Source organism: Neomonachus schauinslandi, chromosome 2, assembly GCF_002201575.2.
Source record: "Neomonachus schauinslandi chromosome 2, ASM220157v2, whole genome shotgun sequence".
Classification (NCBI taxonomy): domain Eukaryota; kingdom Metazoa; phylum Chordata; class Mammalia; order Carnivora; family Phocidae; genus Neomonachus; species Neomonachus schauinslandi.
The window spans coordinates 113,713,739-113,732,102 of NC_058404.1; the positions used below are offsets into that span (position 1 = coordinate 113,713,739).

Genomic DNA, 18,364 nt, shown 5'->3' on the forward strand with positions numbered 1-18,364 from the left:
CAAATTAAGATTATACCTAGTCAATACTCATATGTATTTTAAAAGTGACACTGGTTTTTTAGAATACAAACAGAACGAGTACTTGGTAATGTCCACAAACTAATAAAAACCAATGGATTCAAATACTACTAAATTCAAGTAGTAAACTCAATATGTGAAAGTAACACCAACCCTCCCCACACAGAAAAAAACACCAAATATTGTCAAGCAAAATATTTTTAATTAGTAGGCTGATCATAAATAAATCCACATAAAAGATTTAACAGAATTACAAAGAGTTTTGTATTTCTTTTGTGGACTCAATTCATAATACGCATTAGTCAACCTCATTCTCTAACTGTGACAAAAAGGGTTGTCATCCAACAATGCAGCACAGTTTAAGCAATTCATATTTTGTAGTTACATTTTTACATTTTCTTTACAAATGTAACATTTATGTACATTATATATATTTTTTTCTATAGTTCATGTACTGAAATGCTACTGTTTTTACAGGGAAAATATTGAATTCATGAATACAAATCATTCCTTGTTAAAAAGTAATTCATATAAACAAGTAACACGGTACCACTGCCTTTTGGCATCTCTTGTCAGAGTTCAAGTCCAGAAATGTTATATTAATTATCAGAAAAAGGGACTGATCTAATTTGACATTATGACATATCATTCCACAGAGCTACACAAATGTGCTGGCTTGCAATGGACAGAGCACTGTACTGCTGCGCTACTGGAAATGTGTAGAAACCAACTCAAAAGAGCCTCGGTGAAAGAGCATCATCATTACCATTAATTCAGGCTGAAGAAAATCTGTCAGGTTCTTTCTTCCCCTTTACCTTCTGCCAAAGCCTCAGGGTGCTATGCTATGCATTGTGTCTTGTAACAGCAAATGCCTTCATTTCAAATATCCTATGTGCTTCTCTGACAGATGATGCTTTACCTAGGCTATGGGTCTTTTTCTTCTTATTCAAACTTTATTCTACTTCACTTACAAATCTGCTGCTGAATGTGAAGCAAAAATTCATAATAAGAGAATGCGGCTTCTGTTCGGTCTTCAATCAAATGTTGAAAAAATTCTGTTTTGGCAGGACTCTCATCTCTGAAATAGAAAAAAAGGGTATTTATCTAAAAATGCATGTTATTATAAAGAGTAATTATACATTAAAAAAACTACTAATACGTGGGAGCTTTAGGAAAATGGAACACGGGATTTTTTTTTTTTTTTAAAGATTTTATTTATTTATTTGAGACAGAGAGAATGAGAGACAGAGAGCATGAGAGGGAGGAGGGTCAGAGGGAGAAGCAGACTCCCCGCCAAGCAGGGAGCCCGATGCGGGACTCGATCCCGGGCCTCCAGGATCATGACCTGAGCCGAAGGCAGTCGCCTAACCAACTGAGCCACCCAGGCGCCCGGAACCCGGGATATTAATCAATTAACAGCATTCTTCCATTAGAATACATTTTTATAATACTATTTAAAGTTTGCTCTGAAGACAAGCAATTTCACACAGGCTGCACAGGATAAAACAATTTCATAATTAAGTTACAGAAGTACTTACTTTACCACGTGAAGAACTGGGCTTAATGGTCTGTTGTCTCTAAGCCAAGTTATAAAGGATCTTGCCCTTTCTGATGAAAGTGTATCTAGCTCTGGAAGATGTGTCTGGTAAAAGTAATATAATCCAGAAATTACTTCCTTTCTCACACACTGTAGCAATATTAGAACTAAATCATGATTCATTCCCACTAAACCACACACTCGAATATTACTCAGCCATAAAAAAGAATGAAATCTTGCCATTTCCAACAACATGGATGGAGCTAGAGAGTATAATGCTAAGCAAAATAATCAGAGAAAGACAAATACCACATGATTTCACTCTTCTGTGGAATTTAAGAAACAAAACAAACAAGCAAAAGAGAGAGAGGGAGGGAAACCAAGAAACAGACTTTTAACTATAGAGAACAACTGATGGTTACCAGCGGCGAGGGTGGGGGGAGGTTAAATAGGTGATGGGGGTTAAGGAGTGCACTTGTGATGAGCACAGGGTGATATATGGAAGTGTTGAATCACTATACCGTACATCTGAAATTAATATAACACTGTATGTTAACTAACTGGAATCAAAATAAAAAATTAAAAATTTAAGGGCAAGGAAATTTAAAGAACAGTGTGGATGCGTAAATAAATTTAAAAACTATATGCAAGATTATTTTTAAAAGAGCTAAAGAGTCTATTCTTATATGTTTTTATAAATACATTTTATAAATTTAATAAATAAATATATATTACAAAATATATATTTTTGTGTATGAATTTATATGAGGTTGTTTCCAAAGCCAAATTAATAGTAAACTAACTCAAGGTATAGAGTATGTAAAAAAAAAAAAATTAAATAGAAAAGCTTTATTTACTGTTATTTTATTTTGTTTTCTTAATTATGAGTGAGGCTGAACATTGTTTCATATGGCTACTACTGTATTTCCTCCCTGTAAATTGCCTATTCAAATCCTTTGCCCATTTTTCTTTTCCTTTTTTTTTCTGAGGGGACCAGGGTGTCTTTTTCTTAAAGATTTGTAAGACAACTTTTTATACTAGAAAAATTAGCCTTTTTTTCAGTCCTGAACTACAGATAATCTTCTGATTTTGTTGTCTGTCTTTTGCTTTATTTTACCACACAGAAATGTTTTGTTTTTTAAGATTTATTAATCTTTTCCATCACTAACTTACAAAGGCCTTACCCATTTTAATATAATAAAAATTATTTTTCTAGTATTCTTTTTCTTTAAATACAATCTTTACCACATCCTATTTTTCATGAATTAGATCCATTTCTGACCTCCATTTTGTTCTGCTGGTATGTTTATTATGCCAGTATCATAGTGTTTAAATAACTACAGTTTAAAATAAAGTTTATGATTTTATTTAGAACTTCTTTTTCATATGCTTTTCCCCTTTGCTGACTTTATTCCCTCTTTTCAAACTTTTCCTTATGAACTTCATTTGCTGAGTCTTAGAATTGAACTCTGGAATTAACGTGTCAAATTAAAAAAAAAAATCAAACAATAGCAGAATGTGATAAAAAGTACATTGACTTTTAAATTAATTTCAGGAGGAAGGACATATTTATAATACCCAACGATAAAGTAGGCCTTTCCTATTATTTAAATATAGAGAACTGTTTTCAGAATCATATTTCTTTGGTATTGGTTAATATACATACAGTAAAGGCCCATTGAAAAAATTATGTTTATTATCAACAAAATAATTTAAATCAAACGTTAAAGTTGTTGGAAAACAGTTTGGCAGTTCCTCAAAAAGTTAAACACAGAGCTTAACATATGACCCAGCAATTCTACTCCTAGCTATATACCCAAGAGAACTGAAAACGTGTTCACACAAACACTTGCACATAAATTGTTCATACTAAACTATTCACAATAGTGAATAAAAAAGAATGAAGTATTCATACATGCTACAATATGGATGAACTTTGCAAACATTGTGAGAAGTGAAAAAACAAACACAAAAGGCCACATATTATGTGATTCCATATATACAAAATGGCAAATCCAGAGAGACAGAAGGTAAATTAGTGGTTGCTAGGGCAAAGTAGGAGGGGAGAATTTGGAATACTGGTTCTTTCTGGGGTAATAGAAATGCTTGAAATTAAGATACTGGTGATTGTTGTACCACATTATATACTTTATGATAATTAAAATGGTGAACTATGTGTGAATTTTATCTTACTAAAAATTTTAAACAAACAAGCATACAAAACTTAAAACTATAAAAGCCACGGACCATTTTCTGTGGTATTGATGCAAAATTAGGATACCCAAGTACATCCTCAATGAAGTTATTGTCACAGCTTTTTCCAATCCAAATGTAAAAAACCTAAAATGAAAAAAAACAACAAAATATTAAAACTTCCTAATCTGAAACCTATTATAGATAATTTTCTCAAAATATCAAGCATAAAAGAGGTAAAGTATATGGTCTCAATTAAGTAGAAACAAACATAAAAGTAAAAAGGAAACCTGTAATTGGTACATTTGGGATCTATATCGAGGAATTTAGAGTGGTTCACATCTTCTTAAATTTCAAGAATTCCCATAAAATACATTTTACCATCTTCCTTACTTTTTTTCCCATAAGAAGGTAGTGCTTTAGGGCGCCTGGGTGGCTCAGTTGGTTAAGCGACTGCCTTCGGCTCAGGTCATGATCCTGGAGTCCCTGGATCGAGTCCCGCATCGGGCTCCCTGCTCGGCGGGGAGTCTGCTTCTCCCTCTGGCCCTCCCCCCTCTCATGTGCTCTCTCTCATTCTCTCTCTCTCAAATAAATAAATAAAATCTTTAAAAAAAAAAAAAAAAAGAAGGTAGTGCTTTAGCCAGGATAACTGACTCACTGTATTTCCTATCCACTTTTTCAATCCTGTCTGAGTATTTTAACTAATGGGCTCTCCCTCATCCACCCTTTTCCTGCTCAGAAGGTATCATTTATGAAATTCATCTCGACCATTCTGATACCCTTCACCACCATCCTGCCCAGTGACTTCTCCTAAACTTCTAATCGTTAATGGCATTTTAGACAAAGGAGAGAAGTTGAAACTGATAGACTCCTGAGGTTCCTCTGAATTTTATGATTCTAGATGGTAAAATCCTTGAAGACAGAACTTATCTCTTTACTTTTCTATCAAGTATACATAATCCATGACAATAAATAATCCATGATAATAAAATGATATCCAACTAGAAAAGTCTAAAGTAAATTGACCTCTTGTGCCAGGTACCAATTTATTTTATTGCCTCTCCATTCCTAATTTCACCTTTCACTGTCTGATCTATGGTCATAAAGCTGGACCCTGTACGTGTTTCTCCTTTTGCCAGCTGGAACAGTGTTAAACTTTATCAGTAGAGGGTGCTTACAGAGCCACAGTCCATAAGGAAAGCACCTTCTCTTGTCAGTTTTTCTGCAGACAATTTTTGAAGAGGTGGCTGAGGTACAACCCTGTCATTAACATGTATTGCACCCTGAAAAAAAAAGAGATGGATTGAGCTTATATAGCTATCATCACAGTCTGGAACATAATGGCTACTAGCTCTTTATGAAATACTGAAAAATGACACAAGAATTTTGTAAGATGCAAAAAATTACTGATAATACATTACCACCTTGACTGGAGAATCAAGACACTCAAATATATTCAAATTACAAAGATATTAACATGATGGAGTGCCTGGGCGGCTCAGTCCGTTAAGCATCTGACTCTTGGTTTCAGCTCAAGTGGTGATCTCAGAGTCATGAGATCGGGCCCTGTGTTGGGCTCTGCATCTGGCATGAGCTAATAAGCGCTGAGTCTGTTTGAGTTCTCTCCCTCTCCCTATCCCCCTGCCCCTCCCCCTGCTTGTGCATGCTCTCTCTCTCTAAAATAAATAAATAAAATCTTTAAAAAACAAAGATAAAAACATGAATATGTAAAATGATCTGTCCACTTCCTTCCCTTCTGGGATCAGATATGTTAAAAGTATCATTACTGAATCTGCTGCAAAGCAAGCTACTTTTTTACATTTCTCGAATAACAAAATACAGAAGATTCCAAAGAGTAGTTTTAACTCAAGGAAGAAAAGGCACTACATATTTGCATATTAAAAATAACTGCTGGACACCAGATTTGGTTTATAATATAATCAAAATTGCACTTGGATCAGAGAGAACATACCTCAACATAATAAGAGCCATATATGAAAAACCCACAGCTAACATCATACTTAATGGTGAAAAACTGAGAGCTTTTCCCCTAAGATTAGGAACAAGACAAGGATGTCCACTCCTACCACTTTTATTCAGCATAGTACTGGAAGTCCTACCCACAGCAATCAGATGGCAACAACAAAAATAAAAGCCACCCAAATTGGTAAGGAAGAAGTAAAACTTTTGCTACTTGCAGATGACACGATACTCTATACAGAAAACCCTAAAGACTCCACCAAAACATTCTAGAACTGATAAATGAATCCACTAAGGTTGCAGGACATAAAATCAATATACAGAAATCCATTGCGTTTCTATACACTAATAATGAAGTAGCAGAAAGAGAAATTAAGAAAACAATCCCATTTACAATTGCACCCAAACTAATAAAATACCTAGGAATAAATTAACCAAGGATGTGAAAGACCTGTACTCTGAAAACTCCTGAACACACTAGTGAAAGAAATTGGAAGATGACACAAACAAATGGAAAGATATTCCATGTTCATGGACTGGGAGAACAAATATTGTTAAAATGTCCATACTACCCAAAGCAATCTGCAGATTTAATGTAATCCCTATCAAAACAACAACAGTATTTTTCAGAGAAATAAAACAAATAATCCTAAAATGTGTATGGAACCAGAGACAACCCCAAATAGCTAAAGCAATCTTGAAAAAACAATCCCAGATTTCAAGATATACTACAAAGCTACCGTAATCAAAATAGTATGGTACTGGCACAAAAACAGACACATAGATCAGTGGAATGGAATAGAGAGCCCAGAAATAAACTCATGATTATTTGCTCAATTAATCTTTGACAAAGGAGACAAGAATATGTAATGGGAAAGGACAGGCTCCTCAACAAATGATGTTGAGAAAACTGGACAGCAACATGCAAAAGAATGAAATTGGATCACTTTCACACAATGTACACAAAAATAAACTCAGAATGGATTAAGAACCTAAATATGTGATCTGAAACTGTAAAACTCCTAGAAGAAAGCACAGGCAGTAATTTCTGACACTGTCCATAGCAACATCTTTCCAGAAGGTTTCCTAAGGTGAGGGAAATGAAAACAAAAATAAATCATTGGGACTACATCAAAATAAAAAGCTTCTGCATAGCAAAGGAAACAATCAACAAAACAAAAAGACAACCTACTGAATGGGAGAAGACATTTACAAATGATATATCCAATAAGGTTTAATACCCAAAATATATAAAGAACTTATACAATTCAACAACAAAAATACCCAAATAATCCAATTAAAAAATGGGCAGAAGACATGAACAGACATTTCTCCAAAGATATCCAGATGGCCAACTGACACATGAAAAGATGCTCAACATCACTCATCATCAGGGAAATGCAATTCGAAATCACAATGAGATATACCACCTCACACCTGTCAGAATGGCTAAAATAAACATAAGAAACAACAAATGTTGGCAAGAATGTGGAGGAAAAAGGAACCCTCATGCACTACTGGTGGGAATGCAAACCGGTGCAGCCATTGTGGAAAACTATACGGAGGTTCCTCAAAAAATTAAAAACAGAATTGCCATATGATCCATTAATTCCACTACTATGTATTTACCCAAAGAATACAAAAACACTAATTCAAAAAGATATATGCACCCCTATGTTTACTGGAGCATTATTTACGATAACCCAAGTATGGAGGCAATCCAAGTATCCATCAACAGATGAATGGATAAAGAAAAAGTGGTATGTGTGTGTGTACACACACGCAGGAATGTTACTCAGCCATAAAAAGGAATGAAATCTTGCCACACCACGGATGGATGTAGATGGTATAATGCTAAGTAAGTCAGAGAAAGACAAATACTGTATGATTTTACTCATATGTGGAATTTAAGCAACAAAACAAATGAACACATACACACAAAAAGAGAAAAAACCAAAAAACCAGACTTAACTATAGAGAACAAACTGGTGGTTATCAGAGGTGGGTGAGGGGTGGATAAAGGGGATCAAGAATACATTGATCGTGATGATCACTGAGTAGTGTATAGAATTACTGAAGCACTATATTGTACACTATAGTGTTATAGTATATAACACTATACATTAATCACACTGGAGTTAAATACAAAAATAGGACATCTGGATGGCTCAATCTTGTAAAGCCTTTGCCTTTGGCTCAGGTCATGATCCAGGAGTCCCAGGATGGAGCCCGGCATCAGGTTCCCTGCTTTTCCCTCTGCCCCTCCCCCCACTTGTGCACACTCCCCCTCTCTCTCTAATAAATAAATTTAAAAAATATTAAAAAAAAAACCAACAAAAATAAAAATTGTACTCTGATCATAACAGGAACAGTCAGTATCTACAAAACCTAAATGGAGATATCCACTCTACAACTTAGCTTTGTAATAAATATTATAAACCAAACCTCAAGGTGAATAACTTTCCATATTTTTGAAAACTCTATAACCACAGATAGTATCTGATAGTCCTATTATTCAACCAAATTCATAGCTAGTGTCCTTATTTAATGTATTATTACTATCAGAGGGAAAAAGCAGATGTAAAATATTGTTACGAATACATTAGCACCTTAGCTGTAGAATCAAGACACTCAAATATATTTAAATTAAAAAGTTCCAAATACACTAAAAAAATTATACCTCATCTGTCAATCTGTCTATCCTGTATAAGTTGGGATGAATCATTTTCATTAGATGAACAAGTGGCTGACACTTTATCTGACACATGGCATATACACGATCATCCAGGCGTGTGCTTGTACCGGTTCTAAATGCTTTCTACAAGAAAAAAAAATTACATATTTTTCAAATAAAACATAAACACAGATAAATATCAAAACAAAAATATATACCATCACAGTCACGGAAAAAGCATGGCCTTCAAAACAGACTTGGATTAAATTCCCAGCTCTGACATTCAATAGGTAGATATGTGAGCTCGTTATTCAGCTTCTCAAAGTTGTATCATCGTGAGAAAAACAGAGAAAAAAATACCTCTCTAGGCTGCTGAGAGGATTATATAAGATGATGCATATATAACAATTATTACAGTGCCTGAGACTTGGAAAGATGTTCGATGGACAGTAAATCCTTTCCTTAGAGTCTCTTTCCAGAAGCTCATATATACTAAGAGTGCACTATAAGCGCACCATTATTCAAGCTGCTCCCACATATTAAAGAGAGCATATGGTTTCACCAGAGTTGTGTGTTTTTATATACTTTAATTTTCTACTGATCTACTGTTTTTCTAAACAGTGTTAAGCTGCAAAATTATCTAAATATTAAAAACCCCAGAAAACCTGGATTTCATTTCTTCCATCTATGTATTGAGAATGTATGAAATGTATATGATACATATATGAGATGTAACAGTGTAGACAGAGAGCTACCTGTTTGAGAAGGGCCAAAACATAGAGGGGAAAGAGCTTGAGGGAGCTGGGTGCTATCAGTGCAGAGTGCTGTAAATTTGAGACCGTTGAGCCATATGCAGACAACGAATCCACCACAGCATTCACTAAGGCATCTCTTGCATCCGATAGGCTTGATGAGATGGATCGATCAACAGCTATAAAGCAATCAAAATGAAAATGTATTTAACCACTAGATTCCAATGAATGCTATAAGGGATAAAATTTAAATGCATTATTTAAGAAACCAACAAAAATTCTGTTTTTAGGATAGAAAATAACATTTCACTTGCCCTTTCATTTTGCAAGTGTCTGCTCATCACACAATTTTTTGTGAAGTACATCTGCATAATTCTCACAAACAGAACAGATCCAGATCGTTGTGGATCTTTTTGTCTTAGTCTCTTTACATCTAAAACCACTTAATTGCTACTGATATTAGAGAATGTATATCAACCATTTACATCTGAGAAAGCTCTAGGGATGTTGCCATTCCTCCAGTAGAAGTCACATGTAAAAAGTATCACTTTTTTTTTCTGCTTAAACAATGTAAGTTCTGCAATCCGAGTTATCCCTTGTGATCTTCTGAAATCTTGTCAAAGCATTCCCAAGTCAACAAAAAAAAGGAGGGCAATTGAACATAGGTTCTCAGACAGACACTGAGGAGCCAGGTATCAGTGTGAAACTTATTTTCTTCTAAGTCCATATTTTATTAAGCTAGAGATAGCCTACAGATGTGCCCAAGTAGTAAAAATAAAAGAATATTGAAGAACAGTTATAACATACTGAATTTAAAATACTGATATAAAATAATTAAAAATTGGGATGCTTTAGTAAATGCTATTATAATTTTTTCCCCAAAATGAGTAATAATGACTATTTTTCTCTAGGACTACATGAAAAATAAGGTTCATTTCATGCCCAAAAGGAAAATTCACTCAAAACAAAACATTCAGTGTTATATTGATCCCCCAAAAGATTTTTTTTTTAACTTACACACAATAAAATTTACGTTTTTGGGTATAACTGTATGGTTATTATATGTCAAACACATAGCTATATAATCACTACCACAATCAAAATGCGTAACAATTCCATTACCCCAAAAATATCCACTGGTGTTGCTCCTTTGTGGTAAAATCTTCTCACTATCTTTAACCCTGATAATCAATGATCTGTTTGTTCTTCATCCCTATAATTTTCCCTTTCCCAGAATGTCATATGAATGTATGTATGTAGTCTTTTTGAAGCTTAGCTCTTTTCATTTAGCATAAAGCCTGTGAGAATCATCCACGTCTGTTGGAATCAATAATTTATTTCTTTTTATTACTGAGTTGTCTTTCCATTGTATGGATATACCATAGTTTGTTCATACATTTACCAGTTGAAGGACATCTGGGTTGTTACCAACTTTCCGTGATTATGAATCCCCCAGAAGAATTTTAAACTAAGGAATTAATGAGAAATATAAGAACAGTCCAATTCACACTGCTGTAAATGAAAATGCAAAACATATATATATATATATATATATACCTTCTAAGTAAGGGATTTCTAGGGTAAAAAAAATACCCAGGTTTCAGTTTTTAGGATAGAAAAATACATTTCACCTGTTCCTTCACATTTTTACTCACCCATGTTTGCCAGAAGGCAGACGGCAGCCTGTACATCCACTCCCGCATACACATCTGCTAGTGAACTTACTACTGGCAAACAGAGCGTGTGTACTCTAATTCTCCGCTCACCTATATGAAATGATGAAGCAACGTCATTGCAAAAACACATTGGGCCAAAAGAGAAATCAAGCAAACAGGCCAAAACATTATTCAAATTACTATTTTGATTGGATTAAACCACCCACAGGATTCTGAAATGTAAAAACAAAGTTTTACAAGTAACATGTTTTAAAGAAAATCAAAATGCTCTCCAAATCTGTAGACTATGAACATATACTGTATTTTGTATATAGCTGAACATTAGGTTCTGGTTTTTATTTTAATATCAATCATTCTAAATTATATCCAACATAGTAAAATGTCAGAAAACTTGACTGTCAAATAACTAAAGTGGGCCTTATGTGCTATGTGGAATTTTTTATTTCATGGGGCAAAAAATAATGCTAAGGATGACGTAGCTGGATTTAGCATGAGTTTACCAGACACACATGATCCTGAGAATACATGACTTCCACGAGTCAAAAAAGATATTAAAGATTCAAAATGAGTTAAAAAAAAACAAAAACAGAACATATATTTGATTAACTAATGCAAATTCCATTTATCTCCCACTGTATGTTCGTTCATTCTTTCTCATTTCCCCTAGCATGTAAAAGGAGGGGAAAACTATTGCTGATTGTATTTCATATCTGTTAACATTACCTTTGCTTGATGTATATAATAGGGCTGTCTGAAAGCACACTAAGGAAGTATCTGTCAAATTTTCTTCGATTGACAGTTGTACTGCAAATCCAGCATCAGGATTGATGTTGGCAAGGGATAACAGATCAGTGGAACGGACAAAGAAGTTTCCGTGAAAAGTGTGCATTGAAAGACCTAGGGGAAAGAAAACCTGTTATAAAAGATGAAGTAAAAAAGTATCTTTACCTCAGGCTAAAGCTACTTTTTGAAGTAATACCCGCCTCTGATATTGAATCAAAAGGATAACTGGGGAGTAGGACTAGGGTGTCAGCAGAGGTTCTAAAATACCAGTTCAGAAAAAAAAATGCAGGTTATATAAAAGGGAGAGTAGACATTTAACTTGTATTGATAACTGATCTTATATTTTCTCATATGTGATCTGAAGTCAGACGAAGATCTAATATACAAAATGAAACAAATGATGGTTACTGTACAACTCATTTAAGAATTAAAATTAGAGAGGAGATTCCCTCCAGCAAACACTCACATAAAACTGAGGTAAACTGAAGACAAATTGAATGATTACGAAGGCAAAGATCATTCATCATACAATTTTCATTTACAACCTTCCCTACTCCTCTACTTCTCCTTCTAAAATCACCTCCAATATGGCTTTCTCTTAAAGTTCTTCCTAATAAAGCAAACATTATTTTTGCTCATTTATTCAAATTACTTAAAAACTGGGCAATGATTATTCAATAACTACATATATTTAAAACAGCTCACAGCTAACTGGATCAGGCAGGAAGTCTTTCATGATGAAGGATCATTACAGGTAGTCATGGGTAATTAATTTTGACAAAAGTATGTAATATAAAGCCTAATTTTTATAATTTCATACCTTTCGTACATCTTATTCTCATAACTGCTTCAAATCCAATTTTTCTTGTGAGATACCGTTTTAAGTCTTTTTGTAACTTTTCTGCTTGTGAAGGATTGTGAGTATAATGGAAAGACGGGTAATAATAGATGCACCCTGCAGAGTACTTGGACATGCAAGCTTCAGAGAGAAACAGAAAAAGTATTAGCTACAGAAACAAGGATACCCTGTAATAATATCCAGTAACATCTTACTTGTCCAACAATAGAAGAGATTCTATGTCATAACAAAATCTGTCATAATGAGAAAACCTAAGTGGTCAAAATAAGGATAATACATAAATCTGAGAAAACACAAATATTTGTAAAGTACATGATAAGGTTTATTATTAAGCAAAATGGTAAAGGAATTGGATTTTAAAAACAAACAGTAATAGCATTTTAGATATGTATAGTGCTTTACAGTTTACTAGTAATTTTCATAGATGGTATCTATCTAATTCACATGCTTTTTACCCCCAAATGTTGAGAACTCTTAATAAAGAGTTTAGATTTGACTATATGCTAAAAATGTTTATATAAACAGATGAACATGATGATATCTCCTTACCTAGAGAAGCAAGATCAGAATACTGTGAACTTAAAAGGAACAGATCCACTGCAGTCTGCTGCCCTGAGCAATCTAAAGCCAGTTTCTTATAAAAATCAGTTGCAGGGCCAAGATGTTGTACAACCTAAGTCAAGAGGTCATAAAGTAAGAGCTAGAAACCTTGCACTATGCACATATTTCTATGTCTCTCTTGCAATAGTGAAGAGGATATCCTTTGTCCTATAAAACTAAGGAAGTTTTTTAAATGTCTAGGTAGTTATCACTGATTCTTTAAGAATACTAATAATTGCTAACATTTATAAAGCACTTAAAAAGCACTGTTCAAGATGTTTTATATAAATTAAAGTGACCTACATTTTACAGATGAGGAAACTAAGGCAAAAAATAGCTTAAGTAACGACCAATTACATAGTTATTGAGTGGCGGATGCTGGAATATAAACCCGCCAAGTCTGGCTCCAGAGTGAGTGCTGTTAACCCTTACTGTATACTGCTTGTAACAACGTGAAAGAGTCATAGATTAAAGAAGGCTTTTCCTACTGGTATAAGGACACTTGAGCTGAGAAGGTGGCACCAGAGAGGAGTTAAAAACGCAAGAGTCAGGCTCCAAGTTCTTAATCACTATGCTATATTACAAAACAAAATGTTTCAATCTTCTTAATTATAGTATATGGTTACTATATTAGACTTTACTCAGATATGTAAACTAACACAGGCATTTAAGCTTTTGAGTCCCAGGCAGATAAAGAATATTTCTAAAAGTTAAATGAGAAAAAAAAAAAACTGCACTGAAGACTTCAGGAATACATAACTACCTTCCTATGTTCCAAACCCCTCAATATTCTGTAACAGACTGCTTTGGATCAATGAACTGAATGCTAGCTGTACTTGACGAGTTTAAAAAATGTATTTGCCCCAATTTATTTTAAAATTAATTTTTTTCCTGAAAAGTAACTAAAAATGCAGTTTCTATTAAAAGTGAAATATGGCACTTTCTCTAGCAAATTGGTGAAAATAAAAAAAGATTTGAGAGTCCTTAAGAGTACAGTTGATTAAAAAAAAAAATCCAAGTAAAACACATTAATAACTTAAATAAAGCTTATACTCTTTGACCGAATAATTTCACTTTTAGGAATTTTTCCTAAGGAAAAACCAAACTGTGGCTAAATATTTATGGCACTATTAAAACTGTTTAATTCACACTCATAATTAGTTATAATAATATTTCCTTGAGGTCAGACAAAACTTATACACAGCACAAAAATGATTCTAGTTCATTTATTATTTGAAATAAGGGATTCAAATATTCTGACAAAATCTTCATATAAAACCCAAGCAGTATTCAGCCTCATAGTCTTTTTTTTTTTTGTTTTTATAGTGAAACTACTGAAGACAACTATTTAGTAGCTAGGAGGAAACTAAATCGAATACATTCATATTTACTAAAAAATATTTATTTTTTTATTTTTGGAAGTTTATTATTATTTTTTTTAGTAATCTCTATCCTCAATGAGGGGCTTGAGCTCACAACCCTGAGATCGAGTTGCATGCTCTTCCAACTGAGCCAGTCAGATACCTCTAAAAATATTTTTTACAAATAATTTTCAGGGTGCCTGGGTGGCTCAGTTGGTTGGGCGACTGCCTTCAGCTCAGGTCATGATCCTGGAGTCCCGGGATGGAGTCCCACATTGGGCTCCCTGCTCAGCAGGGAGTCTGCTTCTCCCTCTGACCGCCCCCCTCATGTGCTCTCTCTCATTCTCTCTCTCAAATAAATAAATAAAATCTTTAAAAAAAAAAAAAAATAATTTTCAGGGTCCTCAGAAAATGCTCACAATATACTCTTTCAATGAAAAAAAGCCAGTTAAAAAATATCTTGTATACAAGATGCCCAATTATGCTTATTTGTATGTGTTTACATAACTACACACTATTGTCTTTTTTTTTTTTTTAAGATTTTATTTTTAAGTAATCTCTATACCCAATGTGGGGCTCAAATTCACGACATTGAGATCAAGAGTCTCATGCTCTGGGGAGCCTGGGTGGCTCAGTTGTTAAGCGTCTGCCTTTGGCTCAGGTCATGATCCCAGGGTCCTGGGGTTGAACCCTGCATCGGGCTCCCTGCTCAGCGGGAAGCGTGCTTCTCCCTCTCCCGCTCCCCCTGCTTGTGTTCCCTCTCTCGCTGTGTCTCTCTCTGTCAAATAAATAAAATCTTTAAAAAAAAAAAAAAAAAGAAAGAGTCTCATGCTCTACCAACAGAGACAGCCAGGCGCCCATAAACACTATTATCTTGATAGTAAAGATTACTGATGGCTTAATTTGTTAGGCAATGATTTGTATTACCTTTGTAATTAAAATGTTTATTAGTACGAGCATGTTAAATTATAATATCTCAGATTTAGTAAGTATTATCCCTTGTTTAACAGAAAAGAGCACTGCAGCCAGAAAATCAAGTCACACCTTTACCATTAGTTATTTAACCTTTGGCAAGTTTAATCTGTTTTCCTCATCTGTAAAATGAAAGGATTAGAGTAAGTGATTCCTAAATTCTACGACTTGCAAACCAAGAAATAAAACAACACAAAACGATAATTCGGTTAAACTTTCTCAGCAGAATTTTTACTATTAATGAAGTAGAAAAGTAGAAGAATGAACACATAATCACACAGTCTATGGAGGTACAAAACATCATCTTAAGTATGACCGAGAAACCAAATATACAATACCTTTGTGCTTGATCTCTGATTAGGGTCTTCTCTGGACTGCAGAAGTCCTGCGCCCAAGGAAGGTAACTGTGTCTGAAATACAGACACACGGCCACCTGTTGGAGACATTAATTTAAAGGCAGCCTGAAGCGCAGGACCAAGGGCACTGTGTGTTTCTCTTGTATTGGTGAACATATTTGGTAATGCATTCAATAAGTCTTTTATAAGCTGGGAAAACAAAGATTAAAAGTTGAATTATTGAGAGGGCAAGGCAATTTTCTTCTTTAAAACATTCTGCAGTATAATATATACCACTCTATCATGGGGGACCGTAACCTGAGGGGGGTCAATAGATATGCTACCTACATTGTCTATGTGGTATTTATATACCAAGTAAACAAATGTTAAGGATTTTAGTAAACAGTTGAAATAACAGAAATGTTTTCATACTTTAAGAAAAAAAAAAAAATCTATCTCACCTCTTTACTTTCATACAGATTCACAAGTAAGCTATCCGGTGTAGGTAGAAAAACATCTAAGAGGGAAAACATGTATTTTAATCAACAGATAAATCAAGTCAAAAGAATATCATCAATTTAAAAATCTTAGTTTTGGGCGCCTGGGTGGCTCAGTTGGTTAAGCGACTGCCTTCGGCTCAGGTCATGATCCTGGAGTCCCGGGATCGAGTCCCGCATCGGGCTCCCTGCTCAGCGGGGGGTCTGCTTCTCCCTCTGACCCTCCCCCCCTCTCATGCTCTCTCTATCTCATTCTCTCCCTCAAATAAATAAATAAAATCTTAAAAAAAAAAAATTAAAAAAAAATAAAATAAAAATCTTAGTTTTTATCAGGCCATATATAATGGGTACCACAATACTGCTTTATTATACACACACACACGCACACACTCTGCGTACATTTTACACGTGTCTGCACACGTGTGTAAGTACACACACAGGCATAGAAAACTGAGAATGAAGTATTTTCCAGGAAACTTTTTTTTTTTCCAGGAAACTATTTTGAAACAAATATCAAAGTACACCAAATTATCCTTACAGCATTATGACAGGATGTACTGTCAAACAAAGCAGCCTCAATTCTAAAAGCTATAGTTAGAAAGACTTATTCATTGCTTACCGTCTATATCAGAGACAATCAACATTTGAGGCTGTGATAATCCTTCTTGTAAATTGTAGAAATGAATAGTGCTATCGAAGGTCATGAATCCTATTCTTGTTCGTGAATCTCCAGGAAGCCTAAGGATAAAAATGACAATTTTAAATTCAAAGTTTTCAGTTACATATTTTATTTAAAAAAATAATAAAATAGTGAACTAAGTCCAAGAATATTACATGTGCTTTTTCACAGAGGACAGAAAGTTATTCCTCCCTAAACCAACAGACATCAGAGAAGACCAAGGATGAACCATCCCATTTTCAGATGAAACCAACATGTTTACAGTTAATATTTTAGAAAACTGAACCATGCTCAAACCTAAACCAAAACTAAAACTGGTAAGATTTCTGGGGTGCCTGAGTAGCTCAGTTAGGCGTCCGACTCTTGACTTTGGCTCAGGTCAATGATCTTAGGGTTGTGAGATAAGCCCTGAGTTGGGCTCCATGCTGGGCATGTGGAGCCTGCTTGGGATTCTCTCTCTCCCGCTGCTTCTCTACCCCCACCCCCCCTCATGCGCACACTCTCTCTCTCAAAACAAAACAAAAAATCCCCCAAACATTTCTTGCTAACTTTCCTTTAAAACACACTCCTTTAAAAATTTACTCATATTTTTAGTTCCAATACTACAAAAACAATGTATCTAGTTTAAATAGTTTAAGGGCAGAATGACAAATTAGTACTTTCTAAGAAAAGACAATGTAATGTAAAGCAGATTTTAATGTAGAAATTTTAAATAAAAACCACATTTAAGAACATCAAAACATTTTATCTATCATCAACCTTTTAGAAGTTTTCTGCTGGAACTCAGTATTCAAAAGTCAATGCCTTGGCAAAAAAGAATAAATCATTTCATTACTCGTCGGGTTCTCCTTATTGATGAAGTGGATGCCTCATCTTACAAAAGTATGTTTCTATGTACCACCAACTACATTAACTGCTGTTATATAATTTTATATATAATAGTTATATTATTTAGCAATGTTTTAAAAATATTTTTAAATATTAAAGGATGCCAAAATAGTGTGCATCAAAACAAGAAGCATTATTACTATTATGCATGATTGATCAGGCTAGTCAGACGGTCTGCAAACAAGGTCAAAAAGCACTTCAGAGAACAGAATGCACCAAGTTATGCAGGTGTTTAGCTTACCAATACTGGTTAAGATTTATGATGTTTCTACAGACAAATTCTTTGCTCCTTTGAAATTTCTAAGGTCAATGAGTGTTAGGGTCATTTGTTCCCAGTTAAAATGGAGACTACTTATCCATGCTACTCTAAGCTCAAAATTCAGAGTTGAGCTACAATTGCTCCACATCAAATTCTTCTTTCTCAATGTTCTATCAATAGCCCTTTCCAAAAACATGTTACCCTTTTTTAAATTTTCCTAATACTTCTATTTTCTGCTTAATTAAATATATATACATGTTTTAAATGATTTTCCATTCCCAATTTTATCCTTTTCGTTTTG

At 34.3% G+C, this 18,364-nt stretch overlaps 1 protein-coding gene across 3 annotated transcripts in view; it reads right to left on the minus strand.

Moving 5' to 3' along the window:
• Window positions 1-206: 206 nt before the first annotated feature.
• SEC24B (SEC24 homolog B, COPII coat complex component) overlaps window positions 207-18,364 on the minus strand; it is an 86,930-nt gene continuing 68,772 nt past the window's right edge. For all 3 annotated transcript variants that reach the window (XM_021684527.1, XM_044912898.1, XM_044912897.1), the window contains 13 exons: window positions 16,857-16,975; window positions 16,202-16,257; window positions 15,744-15,950; window positions 13,022-13,145; window positions 12,434-12,592; window positions 11,554-11,727; window positions 10,810-10,920; window positions 9,158-9,333; window positions 8,409-8,546; window positions 4,927-5,031; window positions 3,803-3,895; window positions 1,557-1,660; window positions 207-1,096 (listed from right to left, as the gene is read on the minus strand). In XM_021684527.1, coding sequence (XP_021540202.1) covers window positions 982-1,096; window positions 1,557-1,660; window positions 3,803-3,895; window positions 4,927-5,031; window positions 8,409-8,546; window positions 9,158-9,333; window positions 10,810-10,920; window positions 11,554-11,727; window positions 12,434-12,592; window positions 13,022-13,145; window positions 15,744-15,950; window positions 16,202-16,257; window positions 16,857-16,975 — 1,681 coding nt within the window. In that variant the 3' untranslated portion in view covers window positions 207-981. The remainder of the gene's footprint in view (window positions 1,097-1,556; window positions 1,661-3,802; window positions 3,896-4,926; window positions 5,032-8,408; window positions 8,547-9,157; window positions 9,334-10,809; window positions 10,921-11,553; window positions 11,728-12,433; window positions 12,593-13,021; window positions 13,146-15,743; window positions 15,951-16,201; window positions 16,258-16,856; window positions 16,976-18,364) is intronic.